This window comes from Elephantulus edwardii, unplaced genomic scaffold, assembly GCF_000299155.1.
Source record: "Elephantulus edwardii isolate Elephantulus edwardi_28Jun2011 unplaced genomic scaffold, EleEdw1.0 scaffold00051, whole genome shotgun sequence".
NCBI lineage: Eukaryota > Metazoa > Chordata > Mammalia > Macroscelidea > Macroscelididae > Elephantulus > Elephantulus edwardii.
The window spans coordinates 15,481,999-15,496,243 of NW_006399801.1; the positions used below are offsets into that span (position 1 = coordinate 15,481,999).

The window sequence follows — 14,245 nt, forward strand, 5'->3', positions numbered from 1 at the left end:
AAACTCAAAATCTCTGTAAATGTTCATTAAAACTAATAAAATTTAAAAAAAAAGAAAAGAAAATAGGACTTTGCATAAAAAAAAAAAGAAAACTCTATGGACAACAGAAGACCACTGCTGAATACAGTGTAAGAAGATAAGTCCCTCAGGCTGGAAGGCACTCAGTATGAGACTAGAGAATAAGTATTCCCTCAAAGTAGAGTCTAAAGAAGAGTACTAGGGGAGCTCTGGTGGCCTAGTGGCAAGGAGCTGCAACTACAATCCCAGAGGCGCATGGTTCGAATCCACTAGATGCTCTGCTGGGGAAGGAGGAACAATCTCCTCCTGTACCAGTCAGATCTGATTTGACGGTACACTCACACAAAAATAATAATTAAAAAAAAAGAGTACTGAATATACCATGGACTGCCAAGAAAACACACACACACACACACACACACACACACACACACACACACCCCTGTCGTGAAAGAAGTGCAACCAGAGTGGTTCTTGGAGGCAAGCATGGTGAAACATCACCTTACTCATTTGGGCATATTTTCAACTAGATGGATTTATACAATTACCTACGATGGGCTTGAGCAGGACAGAAATCACGGGGATGGCGCAGGATAGGGTAGTGCCAAGGGAGACAAAAGAGCTAGAGATCTGTTTCTGTAAAGACTACTGTCTAGAAAAGCCTATGGCGCAATTCTACTTTATCACATGGGGATAAAATGAATTGAAAAAACCTCAGAGGTTCTGTTACTGTATAGAGCCCTATGCACACAGGCATCGTCTGCAGCTGCTCCTGATGCTCTCTGAGAGGTCCCCAGTCTATCTCCTCATGCCTCCTCCATACCCTATCTGCAGACATGTCCTCACTTCTGCTCGCCAAGGCTGGTGCGCAGACACTCGAGCTGCAGCCAGCACTCTGGAACACAGGCGTAGCCCCACCACCTACAAGCCTGTGGCAGCCTCCTCCAGGGTCTCTGCCTCTGTCTATAATGCCAGCAGACATGACACACTGGCTTGTCCTGGAATCCAAAGGAGATAATGAATGCAGATCACATAACTAGGCATTAGCAATACTAGGCAGAGGAAAGAAAGCTGAGGTCAACTAACTCCTTTCACCCCTCTGCATGGGCTGGACAAGACTCCTTAGCCCAAATCCTGGGAATAATTGCATTTTCTGGCTAGGTAGTTTCTAGGGTCTCTGTACCCCTCAGAATCTTCTGGTCACTGGCTCCCCTATATCCTTAACATAAACTGTCAAAATTCCTCTCACTTCAAGACCATCACAGTGGGTCATGTTTCCAGGTTTGCCTTCTATTCCAGCTTAGCCACTAACCCTCTAACTTCAGTCCACTCATGTTGCTCACTGTCAGAGAGTTGTCTCCTGACTCATGGAGTCTCAGGTACTGTGAGAACCACTACCCAGCTGGTCCTGTACAAACCCATGACTGCTTGCAGATTGGGCTTTGTGATCCACAGAGTTTTTACACGCTGATTTTCCCCCCAAAGTGTAACTTTATTAATTAATTGTATACAATAGTTTTCACATTCCCATGTAAAAAAATTCTAGAAACCATTTCAGAATTTAAATAATAGAACACAGAGCAGCAGTAATGAATTTCTGTGCTAGTAAATATCTAGGACCTTTCAGGATCCTAGGAGTTGGTGTGGATTGTTTTTGTCTTGTTTTGTTTTTAATAAAATTATTATTTTATACTGGTTTACTTATAAAGTTCATATACCTTGTTTTACACACCAGATCTTTCCCATTTTCTTTACGTACCCTTCTCTCTACCCATCATTGTGTGATCCTATGATTATCCCCTTGTATTGGCTGAGTTTTAGATCACTAGGCCTTTCTTTCTAGTCTTACTCTAAAGCTCCACTATAATTGATTTTGCATCACTGCCTTAACATACAACTTCACAAGTGGTTGCTACACATTAGAGACTGGAACATGCCATCCCTTCCTGAAAGCCAAAAATTCCTCCACTGAATTATACTTAGATGAAATGCCTCTTCCTCCTTCCCTTCCTTTTTGACCTTCCCTCCCTCCCTTCTATCTTTTTCTCTCTCCTCTCCTTTCTTTTTTTGCCTTCTTTCATTCTTTCTGCTCTACCTCAGGCTCTGTGCCAGGGTCTGAGAAGCCATAAGAATAAAGCCAGTGTGGCCTCTGCCAACAGGCCTGCAGGCCAAGTTTCAGCCAGTGAACAATAACTGCATGTTGAGGGTGAAGAAAGGAGAGGGTAGGAGTTTGAGGGGACATCCAGGAACATGGAGGCCTGCTCAGAAGAAGTGGCATCCTACAAACAAGAGGGGAAGGAAAGAGGTATCAGACCAGGAAAGAGAATTCTAGGCTGAGGAAATCATATATATAAGGTCAGGAGGCTGGTGAGAATAGGCAGTTCAAGGAGCACTCAACTCATTGTCACTGAAGCAGAACCAGCCCAGAGCTGACCCTCCACTGGCTTTCTGAGGCTATAAATCGCACAGGAGGAGATGAGCCATCTTTCTTCCAAGGAGCTTCTAGTGGATCTGAGCAGTCAGAGAGGTACCACCCTTGGGTGAGCAGCACAACTCCCTGTCCACCACACCACCAGAGCTCCTTCTCAAAAGCGCTGAGCCTGGAGAGTGGACTGAATAGAATATGCAGAGAGAGAGGGGCTCCAGAAGAGGCTCTGAGGGCCAAGCAAGGGCCCCACCCACCATCTTCAAGAGAGCTGGGACTTTATTCTGAGCTCCTAAATAGTGGCTGCCTGATTCAGATCCGATTCATTAAATTCTCTTATAATTGGAGTCTTCTTTGGCAACAAGGAATAACAATGTCACTGTGTTACTGGGAAAAATCAAATGACATAATGTTGATACATACCACTCAATACATGTTAGCTTTTCCACTGACCTGCGTGAGGGCCACGCACTGAAGGTGGAGTGGAGTGGAGTGGAGTGGAGTGGAGAATGAGAGATAGTTCAGAGCAGCAGCTTTCACTGACATTAGCCCTTCTTACCTCAAGCTCTGTACTTCACTCTGATTTTCCACTCCTGTTCATCTAAAGTCCATTTCCCACACCAAGGAATTGAATCCTATCCAGGGAACCATCACTCCTGTACCACGCTTACTGTACCATGAATGTAAGATTAACCACTAGGGGACCAAGAAGAATGCATATTCTGTAATCAGAGTCTGGGCAAGATACAGTGCCTCAAGGGCAACCGATGAGCCATTCACTCAATGGATAACTGTGGAGCCAGCCCACGGGGCCTCACTGAGCAAGACACTGCAAATGGACTGATGGGCCTGACCCTTCTCAACCTCCTTCCAAATGGGGACACAAACAGACTTCCAAAAGTTCAAAATTCACTATCATCAAGTCAGAACGACTCTAGCATGTTTCTGAGGTTGTAAATCACCTGGAAGGAGACTGTTCATCTTTCTCGCTTGGGATCTGTTGGTGGATTTTAACCACCAGAGAGACACTGCCTTTGGCTTGGCAGCAAAACTCCCCACATGCTCGTCCACAAGCTAGGTGGTCGAAAGCAATCTAAGAGAGAGGAGACAGTCACAGGAAACCCCTGTGATGAGAAACTCAGAGATGGCCTCTAGGCTACAGTGAATTAAAAGTGGAATGGAGAAATGAGTGGGTCATACGAAGAGTTTAGAGCTGCTGTGTCCAGGCAAAGGAAACAGCAAGTATGAAGCCCAGAGGGAAAACACTGAAATGGGAGCCTATGTGGCTGAAGAACCAGGACGGTGAGGTGGTGTGTCATAGGCAGGAGAGGTGGGCAGCCCTATAGGGTCTCCTGTACCAAGGTAAGAACTGTATTCTGATGGTGAAAGCACATGAAGTGATGCATGACACTGACACAGGCTATCAGTTCCCTCAGTACAAAGATTATTTTCTTCTCCCTCTAGGGCCCAAATGAATTTTGGTAATGGACACTCAGCAAGGACGCACAGAAACGACCGCGAAGTACCGGAAAATGCCAAAGAAGTCCCTGTTGTGCTTTCCAGGGTCTCTATCATAAAACGTCCTCAAGCTGTGTCACTCAAACGTTATTTCTTACAGAAGTGACCATGGAAACACCAGGAGGGACAATTCACTTCTATGAACTCACATGGACCAGACATCAATTTTGGGGCCGTATTTCTTCCTGGCGAGCAGTTCTGGCGCAGCATAGGCGGGGCTGCCACACTGTGTGCTGAAAGGGTCAGAATAGCCCAGGATCCCGGCACAGTTGCTCAAACCAAAGTCTGCAAAGAGAACAAAAAAACCGGTTCAGAATTAGAAAAAGGTATGAAGCAAGTTAAAGGGGGCCTTGGGGGGAAGGCAGCAGGAAAGGAAACATTCTCTCGGGCTATCATCTCAGTTCACACAGAAAAAAAAAACACACTAAACTGGTTACCAGGGAAGGAAAGGGAGGAAAGAGGGCACTAAAGATCAAGAAACAGATTTAAAAAAAAAAAAAAGAAGAAAGATTAATACTGTTACAATAATGGCTGACCAGACATTGTAATTAATTAACCAACCACATTAACCAATTGTAATTAATGTTATACAACTATGTATATGAATGACTAAATGGAAAAATTAGCTTGATTTGTAAACTTCCACTCAAATTTTTTAAAAAAGTAATAAAATTGTAAAATACAAAGGAAACCCTAAGCAGTGAATGCAAACCTTAACCCCTGGGCCTCAGGGATCTCAATGCCAGGTGGCAGCTCCCCCACTTAGCTGGAAACGCTTCACAGCACAACTCACCGTCAAAACCAGCGAGGGCTGCGAGCATGTTGAACCAAAACACATTTCCATCAAATCTTGTAAATGAGTCATCCAGGAGAGAGAAAGGTTTTGCTTTCTAGGACTAACAGAGGCAGAGAAAAGCATGCGGAGGGGTGTGGAATTGGCATTTTGCCTTCCAGGCAGCCAGGTGGGGCAAAGCTAACAGAAGATTGATGATCTGTGGCTGGTGCCCCGTCACCCTTGGTGACATGGAAGCCAGTCAATTACAGCTGACTTTTCTGCTGAATGTTTTCACTTTGTACAAGGTCTCTTTTCTGCGGAATGTTTTCACTTTCTGTGAATTCTCTCAAAAATCCCCCGATGCATGCTGCCCATATGGTTATTTGATCAACAACAATAACAAAAGCCCAATAATTAATGCATCGCTGTCAAGCAGATTGCAACTCATGGCAACGCCAGGTAGAAATGCACCCCACGGTGTTCACTTGGCTGTGTTAGGGAAATATTTAAAGCAGCAGATGGCTAGGCCTATCTTCCATTGTGCCAGTGGGTGGATTGGAACAACTAGCCTTTAGTTTGGAATTGAGTACAAAGAATTTGTGCTACTCAGGGATGCTCCCAGGATGCACCACGAGGAGGGGCTATTCCTTGGAGAAGGAAGACGGAGATCATCCTTAGAAAAGCAGAGGGTCAGCAAAAGAAAGGAAAACCCTCAACCAGATGGGTTGACACAGTGACTGCAGCAGTGGGCTCGGGTGTGTCAGAGATTGTGAGGAGGCTCAGGACAGGGCAGGGTTCAACTGTGTTACTCACAGGGACGCTATGAGTTGTACTCGACATGACAGCACCTAACAACAAGAAAAAGCTTTCCACTAATGCTAAAAGATAGTAATGTGAGCAAGATTAACTGGTCTTGTGGTATACTTTCTTCTTGAGTGATTAAGGCATCTGGGAAGCAGGACAGCCACAGTGCATCTAACACTATCTTGGGCCCAAGGTATCTTCTGTGACTTGTTTACTTTTGACCTTCACAATACCTCAGCTGACTGAAGAGGTATTAGAGGTTTGCTCTGACTTGATCTTTTCCCTCAATCTTTGTTGTTCTCAGAATTGAGATCAAAGTTTCTCTTCTGAACTTCAATGTAAAGATTACGATGGTGCAATGGTTAAATAATTTGGCTGCTAACCAAAAGGCTAGCGGTCTGCGCCCACCAGCTGCTCCATGACAGGGAGGGGAGCGATAGGAAGCAGCAGGCTTCCCTAACAATTTCTATCCTTGGACACTATGCAAACTTCTACCCTGTTCTACAGAGTTTCTGTAAGTCAATGGCATTGGCTTTGGTTTTAATGGTTTAGTTCCCCAAGGAGGCAGCTTTCAGGCTATAAATCTCAGGTAAGACTGCCTCAAATACTGCATAGCACCACTGTTATACAGCAGGACTGACATGGGATGGTTGGAGGAAAATAGGATAAAAAGCAGTTAGATGGTGAACACTGCACTGGAATGAAGGAAAGTACTGTTTAAAAAAAATGTATGAGTAGGCATTATATGTATGACAACAGCCCAGAATAAGAAGTACATTGCAAAGAGGACTGGGGGGAAGGAGGCCAGGTAACTGTGCAACAATGAATGTTGTTAGTGTTGTTATGTGTCTTCAAGTCGCCTGCGACTCATAGTGACCTTATGTACAACAGCTTTAAAACCTGCTCTATCCTGTGCCAAAATTATTGCCTCTGACACACCTACCCCCATTACCCCAATCACTGAGTCAATCCATCTCATCGAGGGTCTTCCTCTCTTGTGCTGTCCCTCCACCCTCCCAAGCATGATGTCCCAAGCATGACTGGTCCCTCCTTTCATGTCCAAACTATGTCAGATGGAGCTTCAGAATCCTTGCCTCCAAGGAGCAGCTTGGTCTCACCTTCTCTAGGACGAAGCTGTTTGTTTTAGCAGTTCATGGTATATTGAGTACTCTTCTCCATCACAGTGAATTTTTTTTTGAAGTGAACAGGGGGAAGAGGATGGGAAGGGGAGGGAAATGTGCAACAAAGAATTAATGACAATCCAACTTTTCTGTAGACTTTTGTTAAAATCACAACTAAAACAAAACAATTGTAAGGACTGGCTCCTCTTCTTGAGAGACAACTTGGTGCTTTCATAATCGGTAATACTTAACACAGCTCTGTTGTTTTCGCCTACATTCTAGTATGTCTCCACCTGAAAAATGGAGCATCTGTGAAGCTTCAGGAAAGGGATAGCACAGGGCAGGGTTGGCTGTGAGTCCAGAGAGTCACTCATATGCCACAGATAGAGATGCCTTGCCAAAAGAAATCTTCCAATTGTCCTCTGGTTCAACTGTGTCATGCAACAACTTTTCTAAAATAGAACTTCATCCATGCAGAGCTCCAGGAAACTCTCTACGCCTCTGAAGGTCACCTATACTCTTCAGCCTGAGCTTCATGGGGAATTAGAACCTAAAGCTGGGGTTGGCAAACATCTAGATACTGTGTGCTCGACATTTAACTCTTGTTTTGTTTTTGTTTCATTGTGACCAAATACATAGAACATTACTCATTTTAACCAGATTTATTCATTCAACTCCATAACATTAACTGCACTCATCATGTGATACAAGCATCACAACTATCCATTTCCATTTCTACAGTCTCAGGAACTTAGCGCCTTTTCCACGTTAACTTCCATTTCCTCCTTCCTCCTGCCCCAGGTAACCGCTAACAAGCTCTGGTCTCCAAGTTTTGGCCTAGTTTGGGGGTTTCGTGTACGTGAGATCATACAATGTTTGTCTTTTGTCTCATTTATCTGTTTTCAAAGAGTCCTATGGTGCAAACAGTTCATGTGCTCAGCTACATATTAAAAGGCTGGAGGTCCTAGTCTACCCAGAAGCAACTTCAGAAAAAGGGTTCGGTGATCTGCATTTTTAAAAACACACACACAAACAAACCACCAGCCACTGATAACATGTGCAGGGCACTTCTATTCTGATGACATGGGTCACCATGAGTCAGAGCGAAATCTATGTCAAGATTCTGTTTTGTTTGAGAGTGTCTGTGTATTTTAAGGTTTAGAGAGTTCATCTATGGCCCTGAATTTCCTTCCTTTGATTTTTTTTTCTCTTTTTTCTCTTTCACAAGAAAGAGAAAATTGTTGAAATTTGTATTCGACTGGCACAGGAGGAGATGGCCCCTCCTTCTCAAGCAAAGCATCTCGTGGATTTGAACTGTGCCCCTTCAGGATTGCAGAGCAGCTTCTTGCCACTAGGCCACCAAAGCTCACTTCCTTTGCTTTTTATATCTATTTTCTTCTTGCTATCTCCCTCCCCTTCTCTGTCTTTTATCCCTCACCCTTTCCATTGACACTATCTACAAAAGAGAGGCTTTTAGAAGCCACAGAGACCTCAGAGCCCTACCTGAGGAGGAGACATTGGTTCAAAAGTATCTGAGGGACCCTATTCTCAGACCCCATCCTGTAACTGCACTACAAGTGGAGAGGGGTTGATAATTTTGTTGTTGTTATGTGGCATCGAGTCAGAACCTACTCTCCAGTGGGATTTCAGAAGATGTAAATCACACAGGAGACTGTTTATCTTTTCCCCAAAGAGCTGCTGATAGATTCGAACCATCTGCCTCGGAGTTGGCAATACATGTCTTTACAATTAAGCCACTAGAAAAATCATCCTCATTGAAAGTGAATGTTTATGAAAATGCTTTCAGTTTAAAAGTCCATTTTCTAAATGTATACTTATTACATTTAACTAAAGGCGTACATGCTGTGAATCAAGAATAATCGAAAAATAAGTCCTTGATGATCAGGCATCTGGCCTTTCTCTTAAGTAGTGAGTAGCAACATTTTTTTAAAAACTGCTTCTTAGAACTAGACAATAAATAAGGATGACAGAAGAAGAATTTTGAGGTGTGATGTTGGAGAAGAGCACTGAACATCCCATGGGTGGCAAAAAGAATAAACACACATGTCTTGGAGAGGGTGCAACCAAAGCACTCTTTGAAGGCAAGAATTATAGAGTTTAGACTAACGTACTTTGGTCATGTTTCTAGGAAGGGATATTCCTTGAAGGGGAACATGATGCTTGGAAGGAGAGCGGGTCAGTGAAGAAGAGGAAAACCTTCAACCAGGTGACTGCCTCAACAGGCTCTGGTGTGTCAGGAAGTGTGAAAGCACAGGATAGGACAGAGCTCAGATCTGTTGGTCATAGGGTCTCTATGAGTCATACTCAACTCGAGAACATTTAACAACAACAACACAGATATAATAATCTAGTAATTCATTTATTATAGATTGTTCACATAATTCTCCTGAAGTAAAGCTTGAGTTTCTTTTACTCATTGTGTTGTGACAAAGCCTCAAAACCCTGTGATACTTTATGCAAATGATTCCGTTTTTAACTTTGTTTAAGAAATATTTTTTCCCTCTCAACCTTGAAAACTTAACTTTGTGTGTTTATAAGTGTTATAGTGCTGCTTTGTATATGCACAGTTTTAATTTACTGAGAATTTTTCCATTTTTTAGATTGTTGTTATTGTTGTTACGCGCCATTGAGTTGCTTGCCACTCATAGCAACCCTATGTACAAGAGCCCTAAACGCCTTTCTATCCTGTGCCAACCTTGCCATCTCAAACACACTCATTCTCACCACTCGACTCACAGAATTGATTCATCTCTTCGAAGGTCTTCCTCTCCTGGACTGTCCCTCCACTCTCCCAAAAAGGATGTCCCTCTCCAAGAGCCAGTCCCTACGTGCAAAGTATGGCAGGCAAAGCTTCAGAGTCCTTGACTCCAAGGAGCACTCTGGCTTCACCCTCTCCAGGACAAACCTGTTTGTTCTCCTCGCAGTCCATGGTATATTCAACACTCTTCTCCAGCGTCACAGCTCAAAGGCATCAATTCTCTTTCTATCATCCCTATTTACTGTCCAACTCACCGATGCATAGCACGTAAATGCAAAGACTATAGCCCGGATCAGGCACACCTCAGTCTCCAGCCTGACATCGTTGTTCTTCAGTACTCTTTGAGAGGTCCCTCACAGCTGACTTTCCCAATGCAATTCGTCTCCTTATTTCCTGGCTGCTGTTACCAAGAGTGTTGACTGTGAAACCAAGTAAACTAAAACTGTCAACTATCTCAATCTCTTCACCATCCATACTGATGCTTCCAAATGGCCCAGTGGTGAGAATCTTTGTTTTCTTGATGTTGAGCTTCAATCCATATTGAAGACTGCAGTCCTTGACCTTCTGCAGCAAGTGCTTCATGTACTCCTCAGTTTTAGCAAGGAGGGTTGTGTCGTCTGCATAACAGAGGTTGTTGATAACTCTTTCACGAATCCTGATGCCACATTCCTCCTTGTATAGCCCAGCATCTCAGATGATCTGTTCTGCATACAGATTGAAAAGGTATGGAGACAAAATATATCCTGACGGACCCCCTTCTTGATGTTGAACCATCCAGTGTCTCCTTGCTCTGTTCTGACGACTGCCTCTTGGTCCAAGCATAGGTTTTGTATTAGCACAATCAAATGTTCTGGGATTCCCATTCTTCTCAGAGTCAGACATAGCTTGTTGTGATCCACACAGTCAAAAGCCTTTGCATACTCAGTGAAGCCCAGATAGACATTCTTCTGGTATTCTCTGCTTTCTGCCAAATCCATCTAACATTAGCTATAATATCCCTAATACCACGACCTCTTCTAAACCCAGCCTGCACATCAGGCAGTTCTCTGCTGACATATTGTTCTAAACGTTTTTGGATAATTTTCAGCAGAATCTTGCTTGCATGAGGTATCAATGATATTGTTTGATAATTTCCACATTCTGTTGGGTCACTTTTCTTTGGAGTGGAAACAAATATTGATCTTTCCCAGTCAGTTGGCCAGCTGTCTGTCCTCCAGATTTCCTGGCACAGCTTAGTGAGCACACAGCATCTGTTTGTTGAAATAAATCAACTGGTGTGCCGTCAACTCTTGGAGCCTTTTTTTTTGCCAATTCCTTCAGAGCAACTTGAACTTCCTCATTTATCACCATAGGCTCTTGCTCATATGTTATTTCATCAAATTCTTCTGTGTCAGCCAATTCCTTCTGATACAGTGACTCTGCGTACTCACTCCTTCCATCTTCTTTTGATAATTCTTGGATCATTTAACATTCTACCCAAGCTAAGTATTGCGACCCATGGCTTGAATTTGTTTTTCAACTCCTTCAGCTTAAGAAATGCTGAGCATGTTCGGTCCTTTTTATTTTCTGACTCCAGCTCTCTGCAGATTTCATTATAGTATCTTGTTTTGTCATCCTGAGCTGCCTTTTGAAATTTTCTGTTCAGCTCTTTGATTTCTTGGTTTCTTCCTTTAGCTTTGGCTTCTCGGTGCTCTAATGCAATACTCAGAGTCTCATCTGACATCCATCTTGGTCTTTTTAGATTGTGGGAGGGGATAAAAGCTAAAACTTTTATAAAAATAGCCATTTCCTTTAGCACAACACTCTTCTCATTTCACCAATAATCTTGAATTTCTGCTTTGTTGTTACTGATATCAGAAGATACACATAAATTCTAATTACTGTAGTTTATAAACAGTCAAGCTCTCTTATCTGCTAGAATAAAAACAAACAAACAAACAAAAAACTGTGCAAACCATGGTCCAAGATATAATTTAGAAAGAGTGATCTGCAGTTGAAAAGGTCATTTTAAAAATATGTATGGTCTTAGAGCTAGACTGAGGTGGTGGTTGTAGAATATATTGGGAATATGCTAATGTTCATTGAAATGCACATTTCAAAAGTTAATGGTTGACTACGTGTTTTGTGAATTTCTCACACAAAAAAATAAAGGTGGAGATATCAAATGAAAAGAATTTTTATAAAACAACAAACGTGTAAAGAGCACATATGTGGTATGAAGAGCACCTACTCTGGGAAAGAAGGCACTTGGGGGCCTAGTGGTAAGAGGCTGCACTGTCATCCCAAAGGCATGCAGTTTGAACCCTCCCCCCCCCACCCCAGCTGCTCGGTGGGAAAAAGATGAACAATCTCTTCCTGTGAAATTTACTGCCCTGAAAACCCACTGCAGGTCAAGTCCATTCTGACTTGATGGCATACAACTACAGCAAGAACTGTGATAGAGAATGGTACAAACGGTCAACATATTCATTCAGCTGCTAACTCAAACACCGGAGGTCCAAGTCCTCCCAGATAGTGCATAGTTCTTCTCTGACGTAGAGAGGGCTGCCAAACTCTTCAAGTTAACTGGATGGAAACCAAGGGTTTTGGTGGAAGATTTGGTTTGTTTGTGGTAAAATGATTAAGTGCTTGGCTGACTGCTCACCCTAAGACTGGAGGTTAGACTCCACCAGCTACTCTACCGGAGAAAAGATCTAGAGATGTGCTGCCTGCCATACAGCTGACCTGGGGCCAGCGAAACACTAACCAGAAAGGCAGATCAGAACTGCCTCATGGGACTTTGAAAGCTAAATATCCTTTTTTTCCTGCCACATCTTTCAATTTTTCAGCCAATGGTGGGTTTGAATCTTGTAGTCTAAGCTATAATCATTGAGCCACCAGGACTCCCCCACAAAAATCACACTTTAGGAAACCCTATGAGGCAGTTTTGCTGTGTCATATGCAAGTAGGAATATACTAAGTGATCCACACAATAAATCTGAAAGACAGCGAGCACGCTAAACTAAGGATGATATTATTTTGAGACATTTTCAGGAAAGCTTAGTATTACAGGCTCAGTCTCATAGGAGTCCCAGTAGATATATCGCTAGACTTCTGAGACTAAAGCAAAAGATCCCATTCTTAATCTCAGTGGGGTTCTGTGAACAGCACAGAACAGCTTCACCCATTACTTCCTCAGTGCCAGACATGTCTGTGGAGATGTGTTCTTAGCAGACAGCAGGAGAAGATAAGAGAACTTCCACTTCCCCTACCTCCTCCACTCCCCCTGGTTCCCACCTCCTTCCCTCCCCCAGAAAACCTCATCTTAAGTACAGCTTCCAGAAGATAAATTAATGGAGGAGATAAAAATCTGTATTTTAACTGACCTGTATTGACTTCGCTCGGGGGCTTAATTTAAAATACATTGTACAGAAAGGACTACAACATTTCATATTCACAATTGTGATGATCAGAATTTTACACAAATAACTGCCTTATAATTAGAACTGTGAAACTATCGAGAAGCTCACCTCCCAGGAATGTCACACAGGGTCTACCTCAATTAGATATGGAAAATGCATAAGCAATTCTCCCAAGAGCTGAAAAATTAATATCAAAACTATCCAAGTAGAATGCTACTTTAGAATATTAAAGTAAAAATTATATATATAGAAAGAGAGTCTGAAGTTGTGTTTCATACATTTTAAGATCTTAAACTATCCAGTATCAGACTGGCTTTTTTTTGAAGAGGAGAAGGGGGTGGGGGGAATCCTGATTAAATCCAATCTTACGTCTGGTAATTCTAGCTAATTTGATACATGACTTAAGTAGATTTATTTAAATCAAATTCCTTCAGAGAAAGAGAAACCCTTAAGAGGAAATGATAATAGCTAAAATCAACCTTTGAAAAACAACTAGGTAATTCCTTTGAAGAAAAGGTACAAAGCCCTTTCAAGTTACCAAAAGACTGGAGTTTGATCCAAATTGCTCAGCCCAGAGGCAAGAAAACCCACAAGACACCAAGTCTACCATTTCTCCAGAACTTCCCCTCACCTCCTATGACCACCGAGGTTGAAGATTATGCTATACATGTCCTTTCCTGTTTTAGTTAAAGAGTTAGGACTCTTGGGTTTTAAGTGGGCATGTGAGCACTGGGAGTGAAGTGAAAAGTATGTTCCAACAAAAAGCCACTGACACCAAGCTGACGAGAGTGGACTGCACCAATGGGCTTCCTCGGCTATAATCTCTATGCAAAAAGATTGCCAGGGCTTTTTATTTCTTGGTGCCACTGAGTAGATTCGAACTGCTAACTTAGAAGTTAGTGGTCCAAGGCAACACATTTGCACCACCCAGTGTCCAGTTCTAACAAAGAACCAGTTATAATCCACCTATGAAAGCTGCTTCTCCAGTTCTGAGAATCCCAATTTCTGATCTGAAATTCCTACCAGAGCCTCTTCTGTTCCGAACCAGTAGATGCCCACATGAGAGGTGCTAATCTTGAGGTGTCTAAATAAAATAGTTCTCAGTATCCTCTGGTGGCCTAGTGGGTAAGGAGTTGCACTGCCAACCCAGAAGGCAAGTGGTTCAAATCCGCCAGCTGCTCTGAGGGAAAAAGATGAGACGGCTCCATGTGAGCCTCTGAGTCGGTTCTGCCCCGACAGCAAGGTTTAAGGGTTTGGGGTTTTTTTACCCAAATAGCCTCTCAAGGGGTATTTCAGCGTATGATTTAGGGATATAATTTCTTAACTTCTTGTATACAGGTTTCCTTAAAGAAGTTTTACTATTTATTCAATCAGTAAGGTATTTAGACACACAGTCACTGTTTA

At 42.8% G+C, this 14,245-nt stretch overlaps 1 protein-coding gene across 1 annotated transcript in view; it reads right to left on the reverse strand.

The window, feature by feature from the left end:
* Window positions 1-14,245, reverse strand: part of HUNK (hormonally up-regulated Neu-associated kinase) — a 193,908-nt gene that overhangs the window by 73,560 nt on the left and 106,103 nt on the right. Inside the window, exon 4 of the mRNA XM_006886755.1 lies at window positions 4,111-4,246. Within this exon, the coding sequence (XP_006886817.1) occupies window positions 4,111-4,246 (136 nt within the window). The remainder of the gene's footprint in view (window positions 1-4,110; window positions 4,247-14,245) is intronic.